The sequence below is a fragment of the Theropithecus gelada genome, chromosome 2, assembly GCF_003255815.1.
Source record: "Theropithecus gelada isolate Dixy chromosome 2, Tgel_1.0, whole genome shotgun sequence".
Taxonomy (NCBI): Eukaryota; Metazoa; Chordata; class Mammalia; order Primates; family Cercopithecidae; genus Theropithecus; species Theropithecus gelada.
Genome location: NC_037669.1, coordinates 31838015 through 31857506, shown reverse-complemented (window position 1 = coordinate 31857506; position 19492 = coordinate 31838015). Strand labels below are relative to the sequence as shown.

The window sequence follows — 19492 nt, the reverse complement described above, 5'->3', positions numbered from 1 at the left end:
AAGATTCAGATAAGAGGATTTCTAAGGTTCCTTTTACCCCCAGAGTTATTTTGTTCTACATGCTGAAAGAATAGCTAAGCTTGAATTGTCTTCTGATTCTTAATCCTAGTTCTATGCAATTGAATTTATATTAGATATCCCCTCATCAGCTTATGAATTTGAATTTTCCCCACAATTTCCCCAACGCTTGCTCATTTCCATATGTGCCAAGTGTCTTTTTTTCTTCCATACTCAGGAGGACTCTGTTACTCTCCCTTCTGTCCAAGCCAGCCCTATCTATTCATGTACTCTACTCTTAACCGATAAGGCAGGGTGGGACAGAAAATCTCAAATGTTCTGTTTTGTACCTGGATTCAAAAGCAACATCTGCTATGTCTGTGGAACCATCTGTTGCCCACTTTGCCATGGAAAGGACGGTGCAGGCATCAGAAGTGGAGTGTCACAGGTCATATAATGGAATTACCCCTTTCTGGGACTGGGGCACCCAGGCATGTGCCCCACACTCTCTATGGCTAATACCGCCCCTCCCCCATCGAAGCATTTATTTATCTTCTCACAGGGAATGGTGCTTTGAAACTTTCACACAAGGTCAGGTCCAGTGTGTTTTGGTTTTGGTTCCCATTTGCCTGAATCTCTATTTAAAATTTTTTAACTCCTGGGTTGTACCTAGAACTTTGCCTGCCGTTAGCTCACTTGAGACCTTATGAGTCCTGAAGTTCTGAGTGTCTCAGTTTTTTCCATCTATAGAAAGAAGGGGTAGAAATTAAGTGATCTCTGAGGCTCCCTTGTGCTCTAATGCTCCCAAATCCCATGACTTTAATCCAACTCAAAGTTGACAATGAACACAAGTTCCTGGACCTCTACGGTACATTACGACTCTAAATGGCAAGGGCAAAAGAATCTGCTGCCTACAAAACGGCTTCTATGATAAGGGTCTCTTATTTAACACAGTTAAACAAGTTTCTTGAGGATCCAAATTAGATTAAGATCCCTAATCCTGTTAACCTACTCTCCCAGGCAATACTCTAGTGCAGGGCTTGGGGCTGCATAATTGTTTTTGTGTCCCGTGCATGGCAGGATGCTGAACCGCATCCCAGGCCTCTACCCACTATATGGCAGTAGCACTCTACTCCTGTCAGTGGTTACCACCAAAAATACCTTGCCAATATCCCCTGGGGGCCAAAATCCCCTCTCCCATTGAGAACCACAGCTCCAATGTACGTCAGGACTTTAAGATAAAGCGCATCACTTCGGTGTTTTTGTTTCAAAAGAGTGACATTTACACAATCAACAATTAAGTACACCAAGACTTTACAGATAGATTTATAAGGCACAGGTACTCCACCTAGAAAATATACAAAGCCACTATCACTCTAAGCCATCCACAGCACCATAGCACTGCCTCCCTGCTAAGGGTTGAAAATTAGGATATAAAGTGATAACATTAACTACTCTTTTAAAAACATTTAAAAGGAGACCAGGTGTGGTAGCTCATGCCTGTAATCCCAGCACTTTGGGAGGCCCAGGCAGGTGGATCACCTGAGGTCAAGAGTTTGTAGACCAGCCTGACCAACATGGCAAAACCCTGTCACTACTAAAAATACAAAAATTAGCCAGGCGTGGTGGCAGGCGCCTGTAATCCCAGCTACTTGGGAGGCCGAGACAGGAAAATGGCTTGAACCAAGGAGGCAGAAGTTGCAGTGAGCCGAGGTAACTTCTCCAATGCACTCCAGAGTCAACCCTTGCTTACAGACCTCAAAACGGAGCTTTGAAGAAAATAGTGAAAACTAGAGGTTGGTTAATCACTTTGGCTTATTTTGTCCTCTCTTGCACACACACACAAACACACAGGGTAAATAAAATGTTTCTGGAAAGGCTGCGAACGAATTTCAGCTTGGTCACAGTTCTTGAACATAGGAGTGAGCAAGCTCTTAGTCCAATTTCCTAAGTATCTTTTCCTCCCCATTTCAAATAGGGATCCAGGCGACACCCATGGCAGTTGATCTCAACACCAAAAGAACAGCAGCTGCCAGCTGCATACAACAGATTGAGGCCTGCAAATTGACTGAAATGATGACTACTCTTAACCAGACATCTCATTTTTCCACTTGTGACAGGCTGAGATCTGCAAACCTCTGGGTCTCAAGAGGTGAAGGCTACATTAGCCAACTAAGAGCAAAAACTCAACTCTTCCTTGTCATTAAAGCATTTGCCAGTTATAAATGGTTTGGAGACTTTACAGAATTTAAGTACATGTAATGTTTAAATTTCCCTATTAAATGTAAGAGGCAAAGAAAATCCTTCTAAATAACTAAGCAGAGGATATGAAAAGGGAGCCAAGAATAGACACAACTGTTACTTTTCAAAGAACCTTCGCTCTTTATTCAAACAAATATTTACACAATTGAAGGCACCGGCAAGGGAGATATAGCCATTCAGTGAAAATAGTGGGCAACTCTTAACGGTTTATTTATCCCAAATCCGACTGTTCTGTTGCTATCCTACCAGGAACCAAGAATTCAAGTGTTCACAGGGCAAAAGTTTAACCTTCTGCAACTGTGGACCTCATTTAGATCTCTCCCAGCCGAATTCAAACGTTAGAATCCCAGAGACATATCTCGAACGCCCAAATTAAACCAAACTAGGAAGCTTAAAATTACACGTCCAGAATTTGAAAATCTACATCTGTAACTTACACGTTCATATTACGAAGGGAAATGTGGCTGACAAATATTTACACTAAAAAGACTCCACATTTTTATGCCTCGTCTAGTTACACTCCCAGCTGTGCCTGGCTATGACTAGCTGCGCATTCTAGAGCTCTTTAGAGCTACTTCAGAGTTGCAGGATAAAGATTTCTAGGGAAGAGGGCAGGGCCAGGCGCCCGGAGAATTTCCAGCCACGGGCTAGTTTACCAAGAGAAAGAGCTGCGGGCGTCTCTCCCTCTTTTACATAAGAAAGGTAAGTGAGGAACCGCGAAGCAGTTTGACTTCCCAAGCTCTTTCAAACAGGAAACCCCAACCCTGGGAGGGACAGCCGGTCAGCCTTTTAATTTCCTGGTGGTGGCGGGAGTTAGTCAGGTCCTCGGCGCTTTAATAAGTGATGACTGCTAGGGCTAAGTTATTAAACGAACCAGCAAACAATTCAGCTGCGCCTCCGCCGCGCAGGGCGCTGGAGAAACAGAGGGTTAAAATACTCCCCAAGCCTTCCAGCTGCTATCTCTAGGGGTGCCGAGACCGCCACACTATAAACTTTCAGGGGAGTCAAAGGCCAAATCGGAATCAGCCGCTCTTGGCTGTTAAAGCTCGTGAGGTTCACTCCTGAAAGAAAGTGGAACTAGAAGCGCAGCCAGCCAAATATTTGAGGGGAGGGAGTCTTCTCTGAATCCCGCGCCCTACACCAACCAGCAGCGGACCTTCTCTGTCTCAGGGAGCTCTCCCAAGGATCCCCATCCCTCTCTCCATGTGCATTCCAGAGTTGTTGGAAAAAGTTGCCCCCAGTTCCCCCACATCCTGCCTGTTTCCTACAATCACTCTGGAAGCATCTCCCCTACCAGACAGACATTCCCTCCGCGGGATCCCCTCAACCCCCCTAGAGTCATGCACAACGGGGTTCGTCCCCCCCCCCCCCCCCCCCCACCCAGCTGCGCAGCCTGGGCACTGCCGACCCCAGCCTGGGCTTTTGTCCCTACAGCCTGTAAAGAAGCCAAGAAACTTTGCGCCCGCGGAGCCCACTCACCGTCTCATCTTTCCTCCAAACCGCCGCTCTACGCTGGCGCCGCCGCCCTAGCGCCTGGCCCTTGCCCCCGCCTACCCTGTCTCCGTCCGTGAGCCCGCCGGCCCCTCCTGACTCGCGGTGATCAGTCAGCGCGCCCCTCCTCGGCCCGGGCAGCCACTGCCTCCTCTCCGCCCCCAACCCTCCGCAGCGCAACCGGCGGCAACCAACTCGGGCGCGGGGGAGGCACTGTCCCCGGGGCGCACTCCTGGCACACGGAGTCGGCGCCACCCCCTCCTTCCGGGCGACCACCGCCGCCTCCTCACCTGGCCATCGGTGTGGCCCGTTCCTGGCGGCGAGAGAAGGCAGGCTCGCTCCTTGCGCCACGCCACACCGTCGGGCCCCCCTCGGGCCGTAATGGTGGGCTCCGCGCGGCTGGGTCCGGCACCCCTGACCCCCTTTGTAGCCACCGCGGCGGGCACCCAGGGAGTTCTAGCAACGAAGTTGGTGACCTACCCTGCTCCCAGGCAGTTTGCTGTTGGGGCTTTCACGGCTGCTGGAAGGGCCTGGCTTTTTGCCCCATCACTGGGCGCCAGCTTCTGAAAGCTACGTTCACAGCAACGCAGTAGGGAATTTTGTAGCAGGCTTTTTTTTTAAGAGCTGAAAGAAGGGCGGGAGGGTTTACGTCCTCGGGTGATGATTTCCTCAACCGACAGCGAAGTATCTATTGGGAAACTCCAGGTGACCGCACCTCCTTCTGACAGTTCGCCCCGGGGCAAGTTTACCAGATGCGTCAGAAAGCAGGTTTGCAAAATCCTCAGAGAACAGCCTCAGCTAAGGACGGGGGTCAGGAGGGTTTTAAACTCATTCTGATTTCCTTGCAATCACATCTCTTGATAGTTTTAGTATTTTCCCCAATATTTTTCTGAGTTGCTATAACCAATGAAAACAATGCTGATGTAGATGTTCGCCAGCCAATGCTTTATTGGAAGTCAACGAATGAGACCGAGGGTGGCCCATAATCGATCTCGGCACGCGGAAATGTGAACCTCTTCCAAGGTCTGGGCGAGTCTCTAGAGTTACACAGATGAAGGACACTGGCCCTCGAGAATCTCACACCAGCAAAGAAGAGCACAACGAAGTGCAAATTACTTATGATCATTGTGGCTTTGGGCAAGTTGTTGTAGCTCCCAGCAACAATTTCTTCACCTAGAGTGCAACAATAAACGATACTGATGCTGCTAATAAGCTTCTGAATAATATATGCAAAGTACCTGACACCATGAGCATAACTCAGTATATTGTCACTGAAGAAATAGCTTATTTAATGCACTTTTCATATGTGCAAGTAAAAGTTTGACTTTTAATTTTAGGGAGAGCCTTACCTACGGAATGCCTTTAAAAAAATTTTTTTTTTAAATTATACTTTAAGTTCTGGGATACATGTGCAGAACTTTCAGGTTTATTACATAGGTATACATGTGCCATGGTGGTTTGCACCCATCAGCCCTTCATCTAGGTTTTAAGCCCCACATGCATTAGGTATTTGTCCTAATGCTCTCCCTCCCCTTGTCCCCCATCCCCCAACAGGCCTCGGTGTGTGATGTTCCCCTCCATGTGTCCATATGCTCTCATTGTTCAAATACCACTTATGATGAGAACATGCAGTGTTTGGTTTTCTGTTCCTGTGTTAGTTTCCTGAGAATGATGGTTTCCAGCATTATCCATGTCCCTGCAAAGGACATGAACTCATTCTTTTTTATGGCTGCATGGTATTCCATGGTGTATATGTGCCACATTTTCTTTATCATTGATGGGTATTTCGGTTGGTTCCAAGTCTTTGCTATTGTGAACAGTGCTGCAATGAACATACGTTTGTATGTGCCTTAATAGTAGAATGATTTATAATTCTTTGGGTATATACCCAGTAATGGGATTGCCGGGTCAAATGGTATTTCTAGTTCTAGATCCCTAAGGAATCGCCACACTGTCTTCCACAATGATTGAACTAACTTACACTCCCACCAACAGTGTAAAAGTGTTCCCATTTCTCCACATCCTCTCCAGCATCTGTTGTTTCCTGACTTTTTAATGATCACATTCTAACTGGTGTGAGATGGTATCTCATTGTGGTTTTGATTTGCATTTCTCTAATGACCAGTGATGATGAGCATTTTTTCATATGTTTGTTAGGAATGTCTGGTTTTTCAGAGGAATTTTTTTCCCTGTCCTGAGTGTTTGCCCTGCAGAAGCATACATACACTGATCAATCCAACAGTTAAACAGTTAAGTGCTCCAGCATTGTTCTTTTCTCACCCACGTCATCTCTTTCCTCCTCTTTTTTGGATCATCCCCATGAACATAACATCATTTTATTTCCTTTACCCTGGAATTTTTTTCTTTTCTCTTTTTTTTTTTTTTTTTTTTTTGAGACAGGGTCTCGTTTTGTCACCCAGACGGGAGTGCAATGGCATGATCATAGCTCACTGCAACCTTAACCTCCTGGTCTCAAGTGATCCTCCCACTTCAGCTTCCATGAGGTGCAGACCACCATGCCCAGCTAATATTGAATGTTTTGCAGAGATGGGGTTTCACCACATTGCCCAGAATGTTCTTGAACTCCTGGGCTCAAGCGATCTGCCCACCTCCGCCTTCCTAAGTGTTGGGATGACAGGCGTGAGCCACTGTGCCCAGCCTCCTACTTCCCCTTTATCACTCACTTAGCCCTTGCCACAATGGCCTCCTAGACTAGATTCCTAGGTAAATACATTCCATCTCAGGGCCTTTGTTGTAATTGCCCTCTCTGCCTAAAATTCCCTCCTCCCAAGTAGCTGCATGGTTCACTCCCTCACTTCCTTCAAGACACTCTTCAGTGTCACTGTGTTGCTCAGGCCTGCTCTGACCACTCTACTTAAAGTTTAAAATGTGTTTTCCATACTACTTAAATTTATTTTTTGACAAAGTCACCACATTCTATTACCTTGTAAAATGTGCTTTTAAAATTATGTTTATTGTCTGTCTCTCCTCACTAGAATGTCAGGCAGGCAGAGAGCGTTGCCTGTTCTCTCCAGTGCTATATCCCTAGTGTGCCTAGAAGGATGCTGGACATGTAAATGGTGCTTAAGAATAAATGATGGCTTTGACCCAAAGCACTGTGTTGCAAACATTTCCTTGCCTCGAGCAATGCCAGAAATATACTTGACTACATAGACATCTTAGAGACAACTTTTCTCCCTTCAGAAGATCTAAGGAGAATGCGCACCAACACAGCATATTTAGAATGGCCATAATTAGATTGCCAATATTTATGTCTAAGAAAAAAATAGCTAAATTTATTGAGAGCAACAATTACTATCATATACGTATCCGGTATTCTTCCAAATATAGGACAGTATTAGTTGATGCAACAACCCTATGACAGTTACTGTTACAACTCCCATTTTATAAGTGAAAAAAGGATCACAGAGAAGTCAATTGTCACTCAGGTAATAAGTTGGTAGAAGCAGAATTTGAGCACTCATTCTTGAGTTCATTGTCTTTAATGCTACCTTCTACCTCTTTCCTAAGTATGAATGTTACTAGAGGACATGTCTGTATAATGAATAATTCCTAATTACTAGACAAAAAGTAATCCTCACTGGCCTCCCTTCACTGCCTTGTTTTATCTGCTGGCATCTCTGTCTCATTATAGCCAAGCTCCTAGAAGGCAAAGGGAGTCATTTTATTCATATTTGTATGAATCATACTCCAAGACTTATACATGGAAGGGACTCGAAAAGTATTCATTGAATGTGACTTTTTCAAGTGACTAAACCCAGCAAAGTTTCCCATTCCTGATGAGTTAGAGTGGTTTTCAGTAGCTTTCATAAGGCCATAGCAGCCTGAAGATAGACGAGACCACCCTGAAGGTGCAAGTGTAAATTAGATAAATTCAGTCCAGGCTCAGTGGCTCACGCCTGTAATCCCAGCACCTCGGGAGCCGAGGTAGCAGGACCGCTTGAGACTAGAAGTTCCAGAGCAGCCTGGCCAACATGGCAAAACCCTGTCTCTACTAAAAATACAAAAATATTAGCCCCGCATGGTGGTGTACCATCTGTAGTCCCAGCTACTCGGGAGGCTGAGGTAGGAGAATCACCTGAGAATTCAAGGCTGCAGTGAGCCATGATCGCACCACTGCACTCCAGCCTGGGTGGCAGAGTGAGACCTTGTCTCAAAAATAAAAAACAAACAAATAAACAAACAAAAAAAACAGACAAATGCAAATGCAGACCCCAACATCTATAGAAAGCACTCAATAAAGTACAACTGTTATCGTTATTATTGTATTACCAGACTTTCTTTTAGTTATGATGATGGAAAGAAAGAAAGAAAGAGGGAGAGAGAGAGAAAGAAAGAGAGAGAGAGAGAGAAAGAAAGAAAGGAAAGAAAGAAGGAAGGAAGGAAGGGAGGAAGAGAGGGAGGGAGAGGTGGGAGGGAGGGAGGGGGAGAGGTAGAGAAAGAAAGAAAGAGAGAACGAAATAGAGGAAGGAAGGAAAAGAAAAATAAAAGAAAGAAAGAAAAGAAAGAAGAAAAGAAAGAAAGAGAAAGGAAGGAAGAAAGAAAGGGAAAGAAAGAACAGAAGAGGGAGGAAGGAAGGAAAGAAAGAAAAGAAAGAAAAAGAAAGAGAAAGGAAAGAAAGAGAAAGAAAGAAAGAAAAGAAAGAGAAAGAAAGAAAGAAGAAAGAAAGAAAGAAAGAAAGAAACAAACAAACAAACAAACAAACAAAGAAAGAAACAAAGAAAGAAACAAAGAAAGGAAGAAAGTCTTTCTACTTTTTGCTATTTCCTGGGTTCTTTATAATTAAGTTTTCTATTTAATCACAGACCAGAGTCCTGCCTCCCCCTCTGCCATTCCTTATCACTAGAGATATTGTGTTGTAAACTAAACAGCAGACCTTTCTTGTTTGCCTCTCCAGGATCTGTAGTGATTACAGTCCCTGATCTTAGTTTCCTTTATCCTTCACCCTCTCAGGTGGGGAACTTTAAAGTGTTGCACAGTGTGGAGGCTAAAGCAACTCTCTTGGATGCTCATCTGCCATGCTGACTTGTTTTTTCTTTTTACTCTAATTCCATGGAAGATTACATGTTGACTTCTGATTAACCCGAGTTCTGGGAATTACTCGAAGATTTGTACTTTATCTACTGTTACTTTAAATCCTGCCCTTGCGTCAAAACAACCTTGACCATAAATCCTGCCCATAGGAAGATTCACATAGCATTCTTGCCTCTCCCTGAGGGGTCGACTTCAATTCTCCCACACATTCTTTTCCTTTAGTTTATGTATCTTGACTCTGGGGGTGAGAGCATGGAGATGCACCATCTTTTTTCGCAGCCACTGGGGACATGGCTTCTGTTCATAAGTCTCTATTAAATGTTTCTTTCTGAGAAACTGGACTTGTCAGCCTCTTTGACTTTTCAGCTTTTGTGGTCTTTGAGAGTAGGTTTGTACATACCTGCTCACTTTGAAACACATACAGTGATATTATGAATTTCGATGTTATTCCATTTGGAATTATTTTTGCTATTGTTCTCTTTTATTAGAAAAGATTGGTTGGATTTGATTAACTTTTTGTGTCCTGAATCTGTATATTTGCTCCTTTCTCTGCAATGATAGCCTAACAAATCTTTGTAGCTATTAACTCATTTCAATCTCACTGCAGTTTAGCTCATGGAACAATTGATTTTGCTGAAGTTCACTTTAATATTATGATGATTTAATGAATCAAGAAATTTCTACTTGCAGAGTGCAGTGGAAAAATCATTGATTGTGAAGTCAGGCAGAACTGGGTTTTGGGCCGGGATTCAGCCCCTTTGCTAGCTAATATAGTTTGGCTCTGTGTCTCAACCGAAATCTCACCTGGAATTGTAATTCTCATAATCCCCAAGTGTCAAGGGTGGGACCAGGTGGAGGTAATTGGATCTTGGGGGCAGTTTCCCCCATGCTGTTCTCATGATAGTGAGTTCTCATGAGATCTGATGGTTTTGTAAGTGTCTGGCATTCCCCTGCTTGCATTCATTCTGTCCTGCTGCCCTGTAAAGAAAGTGTCTGCTTCTCCTTTGCCCTTGCCATGATTGTAAGTTTCCTGAGGCCTCCCCAGCAATGCGAAACTGTGAGTCAATTAAACCTCTTTCCTTTATAAATTACCTAGTCTCAGGTATTTCTTTACAGGAGTGTGAGAACGGACTAATACACTAGCCAAGTAATTTGAGTGCATTATTTACCTTCATTGAGAAGCAAACCTCTATTCTGAAAAGTAAGAACTCTTTTTTCTGGGGGGCGGGGGGATGGAGTGTTGCTCTTGTTGCCCAGGCTAGAGTGCAATGGTGTGATCTTGGCTCACTACAACCTCTGCCTCCTGGGTTCAAGCGATTCTCCTGCCTCAGCCTCTGGAGTAGCTGGGATTACAGGCATGGGCCACCACGCCCGGCTAATTTTGTATTTTTAGTAGAGATGGGGTTTCCCCATGTTGGTCAGGCTGGTCTCGAACTCTTGACCTCAGGTGATCTGCCCACCTTGGCCTTTCAAAGTGCTGGGATTATAGGCATGAGCCACTACGCCTGGCCAAACCCATATTTTATGAGCCAGTGTGTTAATGTAGGTACCATTCCTTGCACAGGGGATAAATAGCACAAAAAGAACACCCAGCAGAGTAGTTTCCAACCACATTTGCCTTTCCGGAACTATTGATAATGATGTTGACCATTGTGTTGTATACTGACTGTCCTATATAAGTTCAGTTCCAAATTACACACTCTTTTTAGAATTTAGTACTTGGATAAATTTTCTCTCTAAAAAAATGAATGTACTTTCATTTCTTAGAAAAAGCATCTTCATCTATTTTCACGTTGGATCTGCAACTGTTGTTAAGGGGAACTGTGTAACCTAGTGTTTCTCTTTGTATCCTTGTTGCCAGGAAGCCCAGAGTCAAGCTTACCATTAAATTTTTGTGTAACGGTAATAAAGACTTTGTTTTCCTCTCCTTTTTAAAATGTTGATGTATTTTTATTCTAATAACCTTATTGAATACTTGGTTTTTACTATACATTCTCTAATATATATTTAAATATATAAAGTATAAATAGCATATTATTCAAATTAATACCAGAAAGTTAACCAAAACTAAAGTGGGAATCACTTTAACCTCACAGGGGCATAAAAGGCAAATACCTAATTTTTGTCTCCTCAGGTTTAATGATTATCCCCATGTGCTGCTTTATCTTTAAACAATTACAAGGTAGGTTCTCTAATTAGGAGAAAAATCTAAATCTATTTGGAACATCTGATTAATTTCTGCATCAAATGTTCTCTTTCTGCCCTACCCCCAGTCTTTTCTGTGAGTTTGTATTGCAATCAGGCAGGAAAAGGATGGTTGTGTGTGTGTGTGTGTGTGTGTGTGTCTTTTAACCTATCCTAGCTGTGTTATCTGGCTCACTTTTCTTATCACTTGAGGACCCTGAATTGGTCTACTTTGCCTGCATAGAGGGCTTAAAACAAGGAGTTTCTCTGTATCTTATCTACTTATCATGGAAAAAAAAAAAAAACCCAACACCTTATCAGCAGTATTCCTTGATACTGAAGAGAACTCAGCTTCTCTTCTATTGGTTTTCTTTGTTTTTCCTTTCATCTGAACTTTCATCATCCTTCCAGTTATACCATACCTTGATTTCAAATTTGTCCTTAATGTTATACATAAAGATAATTATATTATGTATAAAGATAATTATACATAAGGATTATTATAATATATAATCTTTATGTATATTAATTATGTATATATAATATATAATATGTACTACCTATGATCTTTACATATAACATAACTATATTTAAATATATTATATATAGAGAGAGAGAGAGCGAGAGAGAGAGGGAGAATGCCACCTTGGGCAAGGATAGATGTCTAAATTGATGTGTCAGAGATACACAGACTTCAGCACATGGGAGAATTCTGACAACTGAGAGCAGGGGCCAGGATTCAGAACACGAGGAATGTTAAAACAAAGGCAAACTTACAAAACACCTACTCTGTTTTATACTGCCTAGCATATAACTGTAATGTGATAATGTAATATATGCTAAAAAACAATGATACAGAAGAGTTCAGGTAAAGGGGTATCTGTGTCCAGTGAGTCCACCAGGGAAGACACCATATGTGAGTTTCATATTGGAAAAAAAAAGGGTTGGGGGGCCTTCTAGGTGGAGGAAAGACCACGAACAATGCAGGAGGACAGTAAAGCCAAGGCAGGTTTGGGAAAGAGTGAGTAATACAGCCGCCTGAGCTGGGGAGGGAGGAGTAGGAGATAAGATCTAGGGTGCTGGGGCCAGATTTGAGGAAAGGGGAAAGATGGGGCTTTGAATTTTAGGCTTCGCATTGAATACCATTTTAATTATGTCATTTCCTTACTCTGAACTTGCACTGGCTCCTTGCTGCTGGACAACAGGAAGAGCCAGGGGCTGTGTAGGAAGTGGAACAACATGATTATATAGGCATAGGGTGAAAAAGAAATATGAGCTCCAACCATGACATTTAAAGACTCTAATAAAGCCCCACTCTACTTCCTGTATTAAACAAGGTGTCAGTTGCAAGTCAAGGCTGCTCAACTGCGTATTCATTAGGGTCACAATTAACATATTAAATCTCTCCGTCCACTCCAGACTGCCCTTTTTCTTTTTCAGAGTTAACATAACTCTGTAGTTACAGATCCTAAAATGCTCACAGAAATACACATGAACAGGCCCCTTTGGGTGTTGGGTCAACTGATGGACCAGAAATTCAGTGACAATATTCCAATTAACTGGCTGTGTCTGCAGGGACTCAGAGCTACTTGCCTGACCATTTTTAATGTTCCACTTGCTGGGGACAATGTATTCCTTTTCTCAGGAGAATCGCGAAGAACACTAGTACAACTCTTTTTTATTTTTTTGAGACGGAGTCTCGCTCTGTCACCCAGGCTGGAGTGCAGTGGCGTGATCTCTGCTCACTGCAAGCTCCGCCTCCCAGGTTCATGCCATTCTCCTGCCTCAGCCTCCCGAGTAACTGGGACTACAGGTGCCCACCACCATGCCCGGCTAATTTTTTGTATTTTTAGTAGAGATGGGGTTTCACCATGTTAGCCAGGCTGGTCTCGATCTCCTGACCTCGTGATCCACCCACCTCGGCCTCTCAAAGTGCTGGGATTACAGGCCTGAGCCACTGCGCCTGGCCAAAAACATTATTTTATAGCACTCAACTCTTACTGGAGATTTATGTTAGTGCTCAATAAATTCTAAATGGTTGTTTGAAGCATTTATTTCTGAGATACAGATGGTGATGTTATGACTAGCATAGTTCCTTTATTTATTTATGTATTTACTTTAAAGACAAGGTCTTGTTCTGTTGCCCAGACTGGAGTATAGTGGGGTAATTATAGATGATTGTAACTTGAAACCTGGACTCAAGCCATCCTCGTGCCTCAGCCTCCCAAGTAACTAGGACCACAAGTGCATGCCACCACACCCATATTTTAAAAATTCTTTGTAGAGATGGGGTCTCGCTACATTGTCCAGGCTGGTCTTAAGCTCCTAGGCTAAAGGGATCCGCCTGCTTCATCTTAGTATGGTTCTGAGACTTAGTATCATTTAGTCTCATTTGAATTTATGACTATCCTCAAGAACCAAGAATTTCTTTTTAAATTTTTAAAATTTCAATAGCTTTTTAGGTACAAGTAGTTTTTTGTTACACAAATGAATTATATAGTGATGAATTTTGATATTTTAGTGCACCCATCATGCAAGTAGTGTACATTTACCTAATGTGTAGTTTTGTATCCCTAGCCCCGCCCCCCACCTTCTCCCTTTGAGTCTCTAAAGTCCGTTATGTCACTCTGTATGCCTTTGTGTACCCATAGCTTAACTCCCACTTATAAGTGAGAACATACGGTTTTCGGTTTTCCACTCCTGTTATTTCACTTAGAATAATGGCCTCCAGCGACATCTAAGTTGCTGGAAAAGACATTATTTCATGCCGTTTAATGGCTGAATAGTATTCCATGGTGTATCTATACCACATTTTCTTTATCCACTCATTAGTTGATAGGCACTTAGGTTGGTTCCACATCTTGGCAATTGTGAATTGCACTGCTATAAAATACATGTGCTAGTGTCTATTTTGCATAATGACAAGAACCAAGAATTTCTGAGTTACAAATATTCCTAAAGAAGATGATCAAAATTCACTTACTGTGCTATTCAAATGGAAAACAAAAGAAGCTCTATTTAAAAGGTCATTCTCTTATTGATGATTTCCAGAGGTTGATTCCTAAGGTATTAGTATTATATTTATGAGCTTGACATAAGAATTTTCAGAACTTTGGCCTGGCACAGTGGCTCATGCCTGGAATCCCAGTGCTTTGGGAGGCCAAGGTGGAAGGATCATTTGAGCCCAGGAATTTGAGACCAGCCTAGGCAACATAGCAAAATCCCTTCTCTAAAAAAAAATATGTTTTTCAATTATCCAGGCATGGCGTCATGGGTCTATACTCCTTACTCTGGAGACTAAGGCAGGAGGATCAACTAAGCCCAAGAATTCAAGGCTGCAGTGAGCTATGATTCCATCACTGCATTCCAGCCTAGGCAATAGAGTGAGACCCTATCTCAAAAAAAAAAAAAAAAAAAAAGAAAGAAATCTCCAGAAATTTAACATGAGTATATGGATTCACTGTATCTTCAATGTTAATATTAAAGTTAGCTTTATAAAAGGCTTAGCAACTCATCAGTTCACAAGAGGAAAGTCACGCATTGCTTGAGGCTAGGGCTATGTTCTGAGAAATGCGTTGTTAGGTAATTTTGTCATTGTGCAAACATCATAGAGTCCACTTACACAAAGCTAGGTGGCATAGTCTACTACACACCCAACCAGTCTATATGGCATAGCCATAAGAATGGTGTAGCCTATCCCTAGGTTACAAGCCTATATAGAATGCTACTATACTGAATACTGTAGGCAACTGTGATATAATAGTAAATATTTGTGTATCTAAACATCTCAACACAGAAAAGGTAAGGTGTTGTGCTACCATACCCATGTCACCAGATAATAAGACATTTTTCAGCTCCATTATAATCTTACAGGACCACTGTTGTAAACGTTGTCCATCATTGATTGAAACATTATGCAGTGCATGACTGTGTATGTCTAAAGGGAGTATTTTTCTCCCCACACCCCAAGCCTGTTGGCAGAGCTTTCTGGGGCTGTTCCTCTGTTTCTTCAACAAAAACCCCAGATAAGGTCTGAGATCCCTCAACAACTGGAGTGCTGGTTGGGGGAGTCAAAGCACCAAAGCACTTATGCTTTTTACTCCTCTAGTCTGCGGAGCATTGATGAGCAATGTAATCAAGAGAAGCTCTGATGTGGTTTATGTTTTCCTGTTGCAAAAGCTAGTTTTGTCCTGCAGAAGTTATCAAAGTGACTATCCAGGTGGAAAATTCCTTACACAGGCAATTATGAGGGTCCCTAGTGGCGGGAGGCAACATTACCCTTGATGAATAATTCACTGGTAATTAGTTCTCAAAAGAAAGTTTTATCTCTCATGGGCTATTAGCATTTTATGATAGATTCTCAATTACTTTGTTGAATGCTTTGATCCTACTGGAAATATCAGTCCTTTGTTTTTCATTCCAACTTCCACAATCCTCAGTATAAGAAGGAAGGAAGGTTTAGGAATATACATGGGGGAAGATGAGGGTCACATACTGTTTACCTACACAGGAGTATCCCTTGGGCAGAGCAGACTTAACACGTCCTAATCATTACATCATTATCACCTTCCCTCACATGCACCCCTCAGCCCTCCTTCTTTTTTTTTTTTTTTTTTGCGACGGAGTTTCGCTCTGTTGCCTAGGCTGGAGTACAGCGGCACAATCTCGGCTCACTGCAACCTCCACCTCCTAGGTTCAAACGATTCCCCCTGCCTCAGCCTCCCAAGTAGCTGGGACTACAAGCATGTGCCGCCATGCCCGGCAAATGTTTGTATTTTTAGTAGAGATGGGGTTTCTCCATGTTGGCCAGGTTGATATTGAACTTCTGACCTTAAGTGATTTGCCCACCTCAGCCTCCCGAAGTGTTGGAATTACAGGCGTGAGCCACTGCGCCCGGCCCAAGCCCTCCTTCTTAATTGTAGTCTACAGTTAAGTAAAGGACACCCTCTTAGATCCAGTCATCCAACTCCCTTACTGGAAAACTTCTTTAATCCCTCAATTCTTCCTCAACCCCTATTACCAATCCATTGCCAAATCGTATAATTTTTACCTCTTAAACATCTGTCAATAGTACTCTTCATCCCCTTGCCTTCATTTACTACCTGGTATTTCCCCACTTTTAGAGAGGGCCAGGAACAAGTCAAGAGAAGATGGAACCTCATTAGTCCCAGGGCTAAAGGGACATTGGGTGTTCAGGAAGTAAGGCTCTCCCAAGGAAATGGAAGATGCAGAGCCTAAAGAAAAAGCTAAGATCCACATTTTGGAAAGAGGGTCTAGAAGTATCAAATCCAAGACTGTGCATTTGGCCATGAGATGGGATGGGGTATAGGGCAGTTGCTGAGTAATACTCAGTATTTAAATCTTCCACTTATAGCAGGATGTGATGGCCAGGTGAGATGGGATGGGAGGATATTGGAATTGTAATAAGCTCCTAAATCAAGCCTCAATAACAGTACTTAAAATTTTAAGTTCTTTTATTAGTCTTTTTTCCCCTAATCTCCCGCACACAATTCTAAGCTGTATGAGGACCGGGATCTTTCTGTCTTGTTCATTGTCATATTTCCAGTGCCTCTAACAGAACTTCATACCTGACAGACACTATTAAATATTTGTTAAATAATTACATAAATTGGTCTTTACCAAAACTCTAATCTCATCACTCCAATGCTTAGAATTCTTCAATAACTTCTCGAAGCCTTTAGGATAAAATAAATCTGGAATCTTCAGATTAGCACGAAAACAAATAAACAAACAAACAAAAAATGTCACCTGGTTTCTCCAGGTTATTTCCCCACCTAATAGCTTGCCAGTTCCTTCCTCCTCTTCCTGCAAGGAGGGAGCGTTCCAGCCACAGTAAACTGCCTGCAGTTATTCACATGAGTCACATTCATTTATCTCTTTCTTCATAACCACAATTCACTGAGCAATAGTTGCTTCAGAAATCACCCCCTCCAGAAAGGTTTCTCCAACTCCATGACTGGTTTTGGTTAGATGTCAAAGTATTTCACATCATCATATTGCAATGTTTCTGTTTTATTTTCCGTGTCTGCTCAAGATATACATTCCCAACTGATTGCAGAATTCCCAGCCAGCCCCACAATAGAGCAACTTAGTAAGATAATTCCTTAAAATCTCTCTTTGTCTCTCTCTCTCTCTCTCTCTCTCTCTCTCTCCCCCCCCCCCCACCTCTGTGTGTGTGTGTGTGTGTGTGTGTTCTATTGGTTCTGTTTCTCTGGAGAGCCCTAACACTGATTTTTCTATTTTAACTTCTTATGTCTAGAACTTAGCATGATGAGTAAATGAAAAATTAAATCTGGTTTGGAATCGCCCTCCCTTAACACAAGAAGACTTTGCAATACAGAGCTGGTCAGCTGGTCTGAAAGAAATACTAATGAGATTGGCTGAAACTAGGTAACCAAGCTTATCCCTCAGCTCTCTGGTTACTTGATCATCTGAGGCATAATAAAAAATAATGAGGAATATATACACTGTATAAGCCCATTTATTCTGTTTGAGTGCCAGGGGAAACCTTTGCAAAGATTTCAACCAGAACCGCAAACCCTGTGAATTGGGAGTAGTTGTGTTGGAGCCTCCTCCCTGCTTAGAGATGTCAATATCAGCTGCTCTGCTAGAGTCTAAAGGCTTAGTGTCTTTCTCTATGCATCCCATCCCACCCTTTCTTGTGCAGGCTTTGATTTCTGAGTGACTGATGAGTCACTGGGAAAGACCTCCACACCAGCTGCTTGGGTCTTCCCATCCTTCAGCATCTGGCTTAAATAAAACCTCAGTATATGTCTTCAGTGAGGTAAGATACGGTGACCTGTGAACAAGCAGGTGACCAGAGTTCTGGGTAAGAATTGCCAACCTCAGGCTTTCTTCCCCAGTGATTGCTGGACTCCTGGGTTTTTACTTGAAAATGCCAGCTCATTCTCAATATGTATGATGGAGTAAGAACTTGTAAATATGTACTGAAAACCTCTGACAATAAAGTTCTCACCGAAATGTTGCACATCACCAACTCCATCTTCCTTGGGCACCTCTCTCTGGGTATCATCCTCCTCCATCGGGATCTTCTGCTGAATCTCAAAGGATAAACTGAGATCAGTGCCAGCCTGCACACAGCAAGAAAAAAGAGGTACCATGATTGGAAAGCTGAACTGATCTCTGAACACTCAAGGTCAATAGAACTTCATCTGTTGAACACAGATTTTGAACATCCGGGAAAACTAACTGCTGCTAGAGATGAAAAACAGACGTCTTGGATCACCCTGTTATTTCACTGCTATCTTCCCTGTAAAACAACAGAACTTCACCACCAGCAGCACCACTAACAACAAAAGCACACTTTTGTCTAGAATAGACAAATTCTGGCAAACGAGTAATGGACAATGCTTAAACCAAAAGAGGAGCCAGTTTCTTAGCATAGTTATTTCTTCCTGGCCATGTTGCTGCTTATTTTCTATTTTTCATCCCATGCTTATTATTTACCAGCCACCCTGTTAGGTACTTTGTCTTTATTATTTCTTCTAATTTTTACAAATCCCAAGTTATAGGGAAAGAAACCAGTGTTCTTGTTCTCAAGAGCTTCCCAAAGAGTTCCTGACTTTAAGTCTGGCTTCTTGCAGCTGACATATCTAATATTCTCTGTAGACACAGGGGAGCCCCAGGCGATGACCTGGTCCCACTGTCATGTAAGTAAGGGCCCCCATTTGTTGTACACCTAGTATGCCAAATATTGTCCCACTCGATTCTCACAATGTCTCTAAGACTAAGTGCTGTCATTTTTTAAATTTAACAAATGAGGAGCCAGAGACTGAAGATGAGTTATCAAAAGTCACATAACCAGTGATGTACATTACCTAATAAGTTGACAATCACCATCTCCTATTCAAATGCTAAAACATACCAGGTTTTGTTTTATATTGCTCTTGGTATATTAAGGAGAATGAACCTTAATGGTGGCAGAATTGGAGGTAGAAAGATAAGTTAGAGGTCTATACAATAATAAAGATAAGTTAGAGGTCTATACAATAATTCAGGGGAGAGATGCTAAGAAACTAAACTAAAGGCATTTATGTACAATAGTGAGATGCAGACTGGGAGGTAAAACGCATCAAGCCAACATGATTTATTGATTCTAGGAGGTGGGTACAGGGGAGAGAGGGTTTGATTTGGGTAAGTGATGGATGATGGTGCCATTATCTACAAACGGAAATACTGGAAGTAGAACGGATGTGGGGTGAGGAGGAGAATTTAATTCTGGACGTGTTGAATTGAAATATATCTGTAGGGCATCCAAGTGAAGTGCAGGGTAGAGAACAAGACTACAGATGTATAGTTGGAGGATGCAGATCAAGACAAGTTTTTGGGTTTTTTTTTCCAAAATGGGAAGGAGTAAGGCAAACTGTCTCACAGGCTGAGAGAGATGTTAAAGATCTAGGAAACAGAGAGATTAAGTGACAGAGGAATGTCCTGGGAGAATAGAGAGAGGATGAGGTCAAGA

At 42.5% G+C, this 19492-nt stretch overlaps 2 protein-coding genes across 3 annotated transcripts in view; both read right to left on the bottom strand.

Annotated features, from left to right (window-relative positions):
- Positions 1-19492, bottom strand: part of PHLDB2 (pleckstrin homology like domain family B member 2) — a 232901-nt gene that overhangs the window by 110540 nt on the left and 102869 nt on the right. Inside the window, exon 2 of one of the 2 annotated variants that reach the window (XM_025376656.1) lies at positions 17987-18101. In XM_025376656.1, coding sequence (XP_025232441.1) covers positions 17987-18053 — 67 coding nt within the window. In that variant the 5' untranslated portion in view covers positions 18054-18101. Of the gene's footprint in view, positions 1-4040; positions 4429-17986; positions 18102-19492 lie in introns of those variants that run through there. The other variant, XM_025376657.1, reaches the window with a different exon arrangement.
- Positions 17475-19492, bottom strand: part of PLCXD2 (phosphatidylinositol specific phospholipase C X domain containing 2) — a 163738-nt gene continuing 161720 nt past the window's right edge. Inside the window, exon 5 of the mRNA XM_025376660.1 lies at positions 17475-18101. The gene's annotated coding sequence lies outside the window, so the exon portion shown is untranslated. The remainder of the gene's footprint in view (positions 18102-19492) is intronic.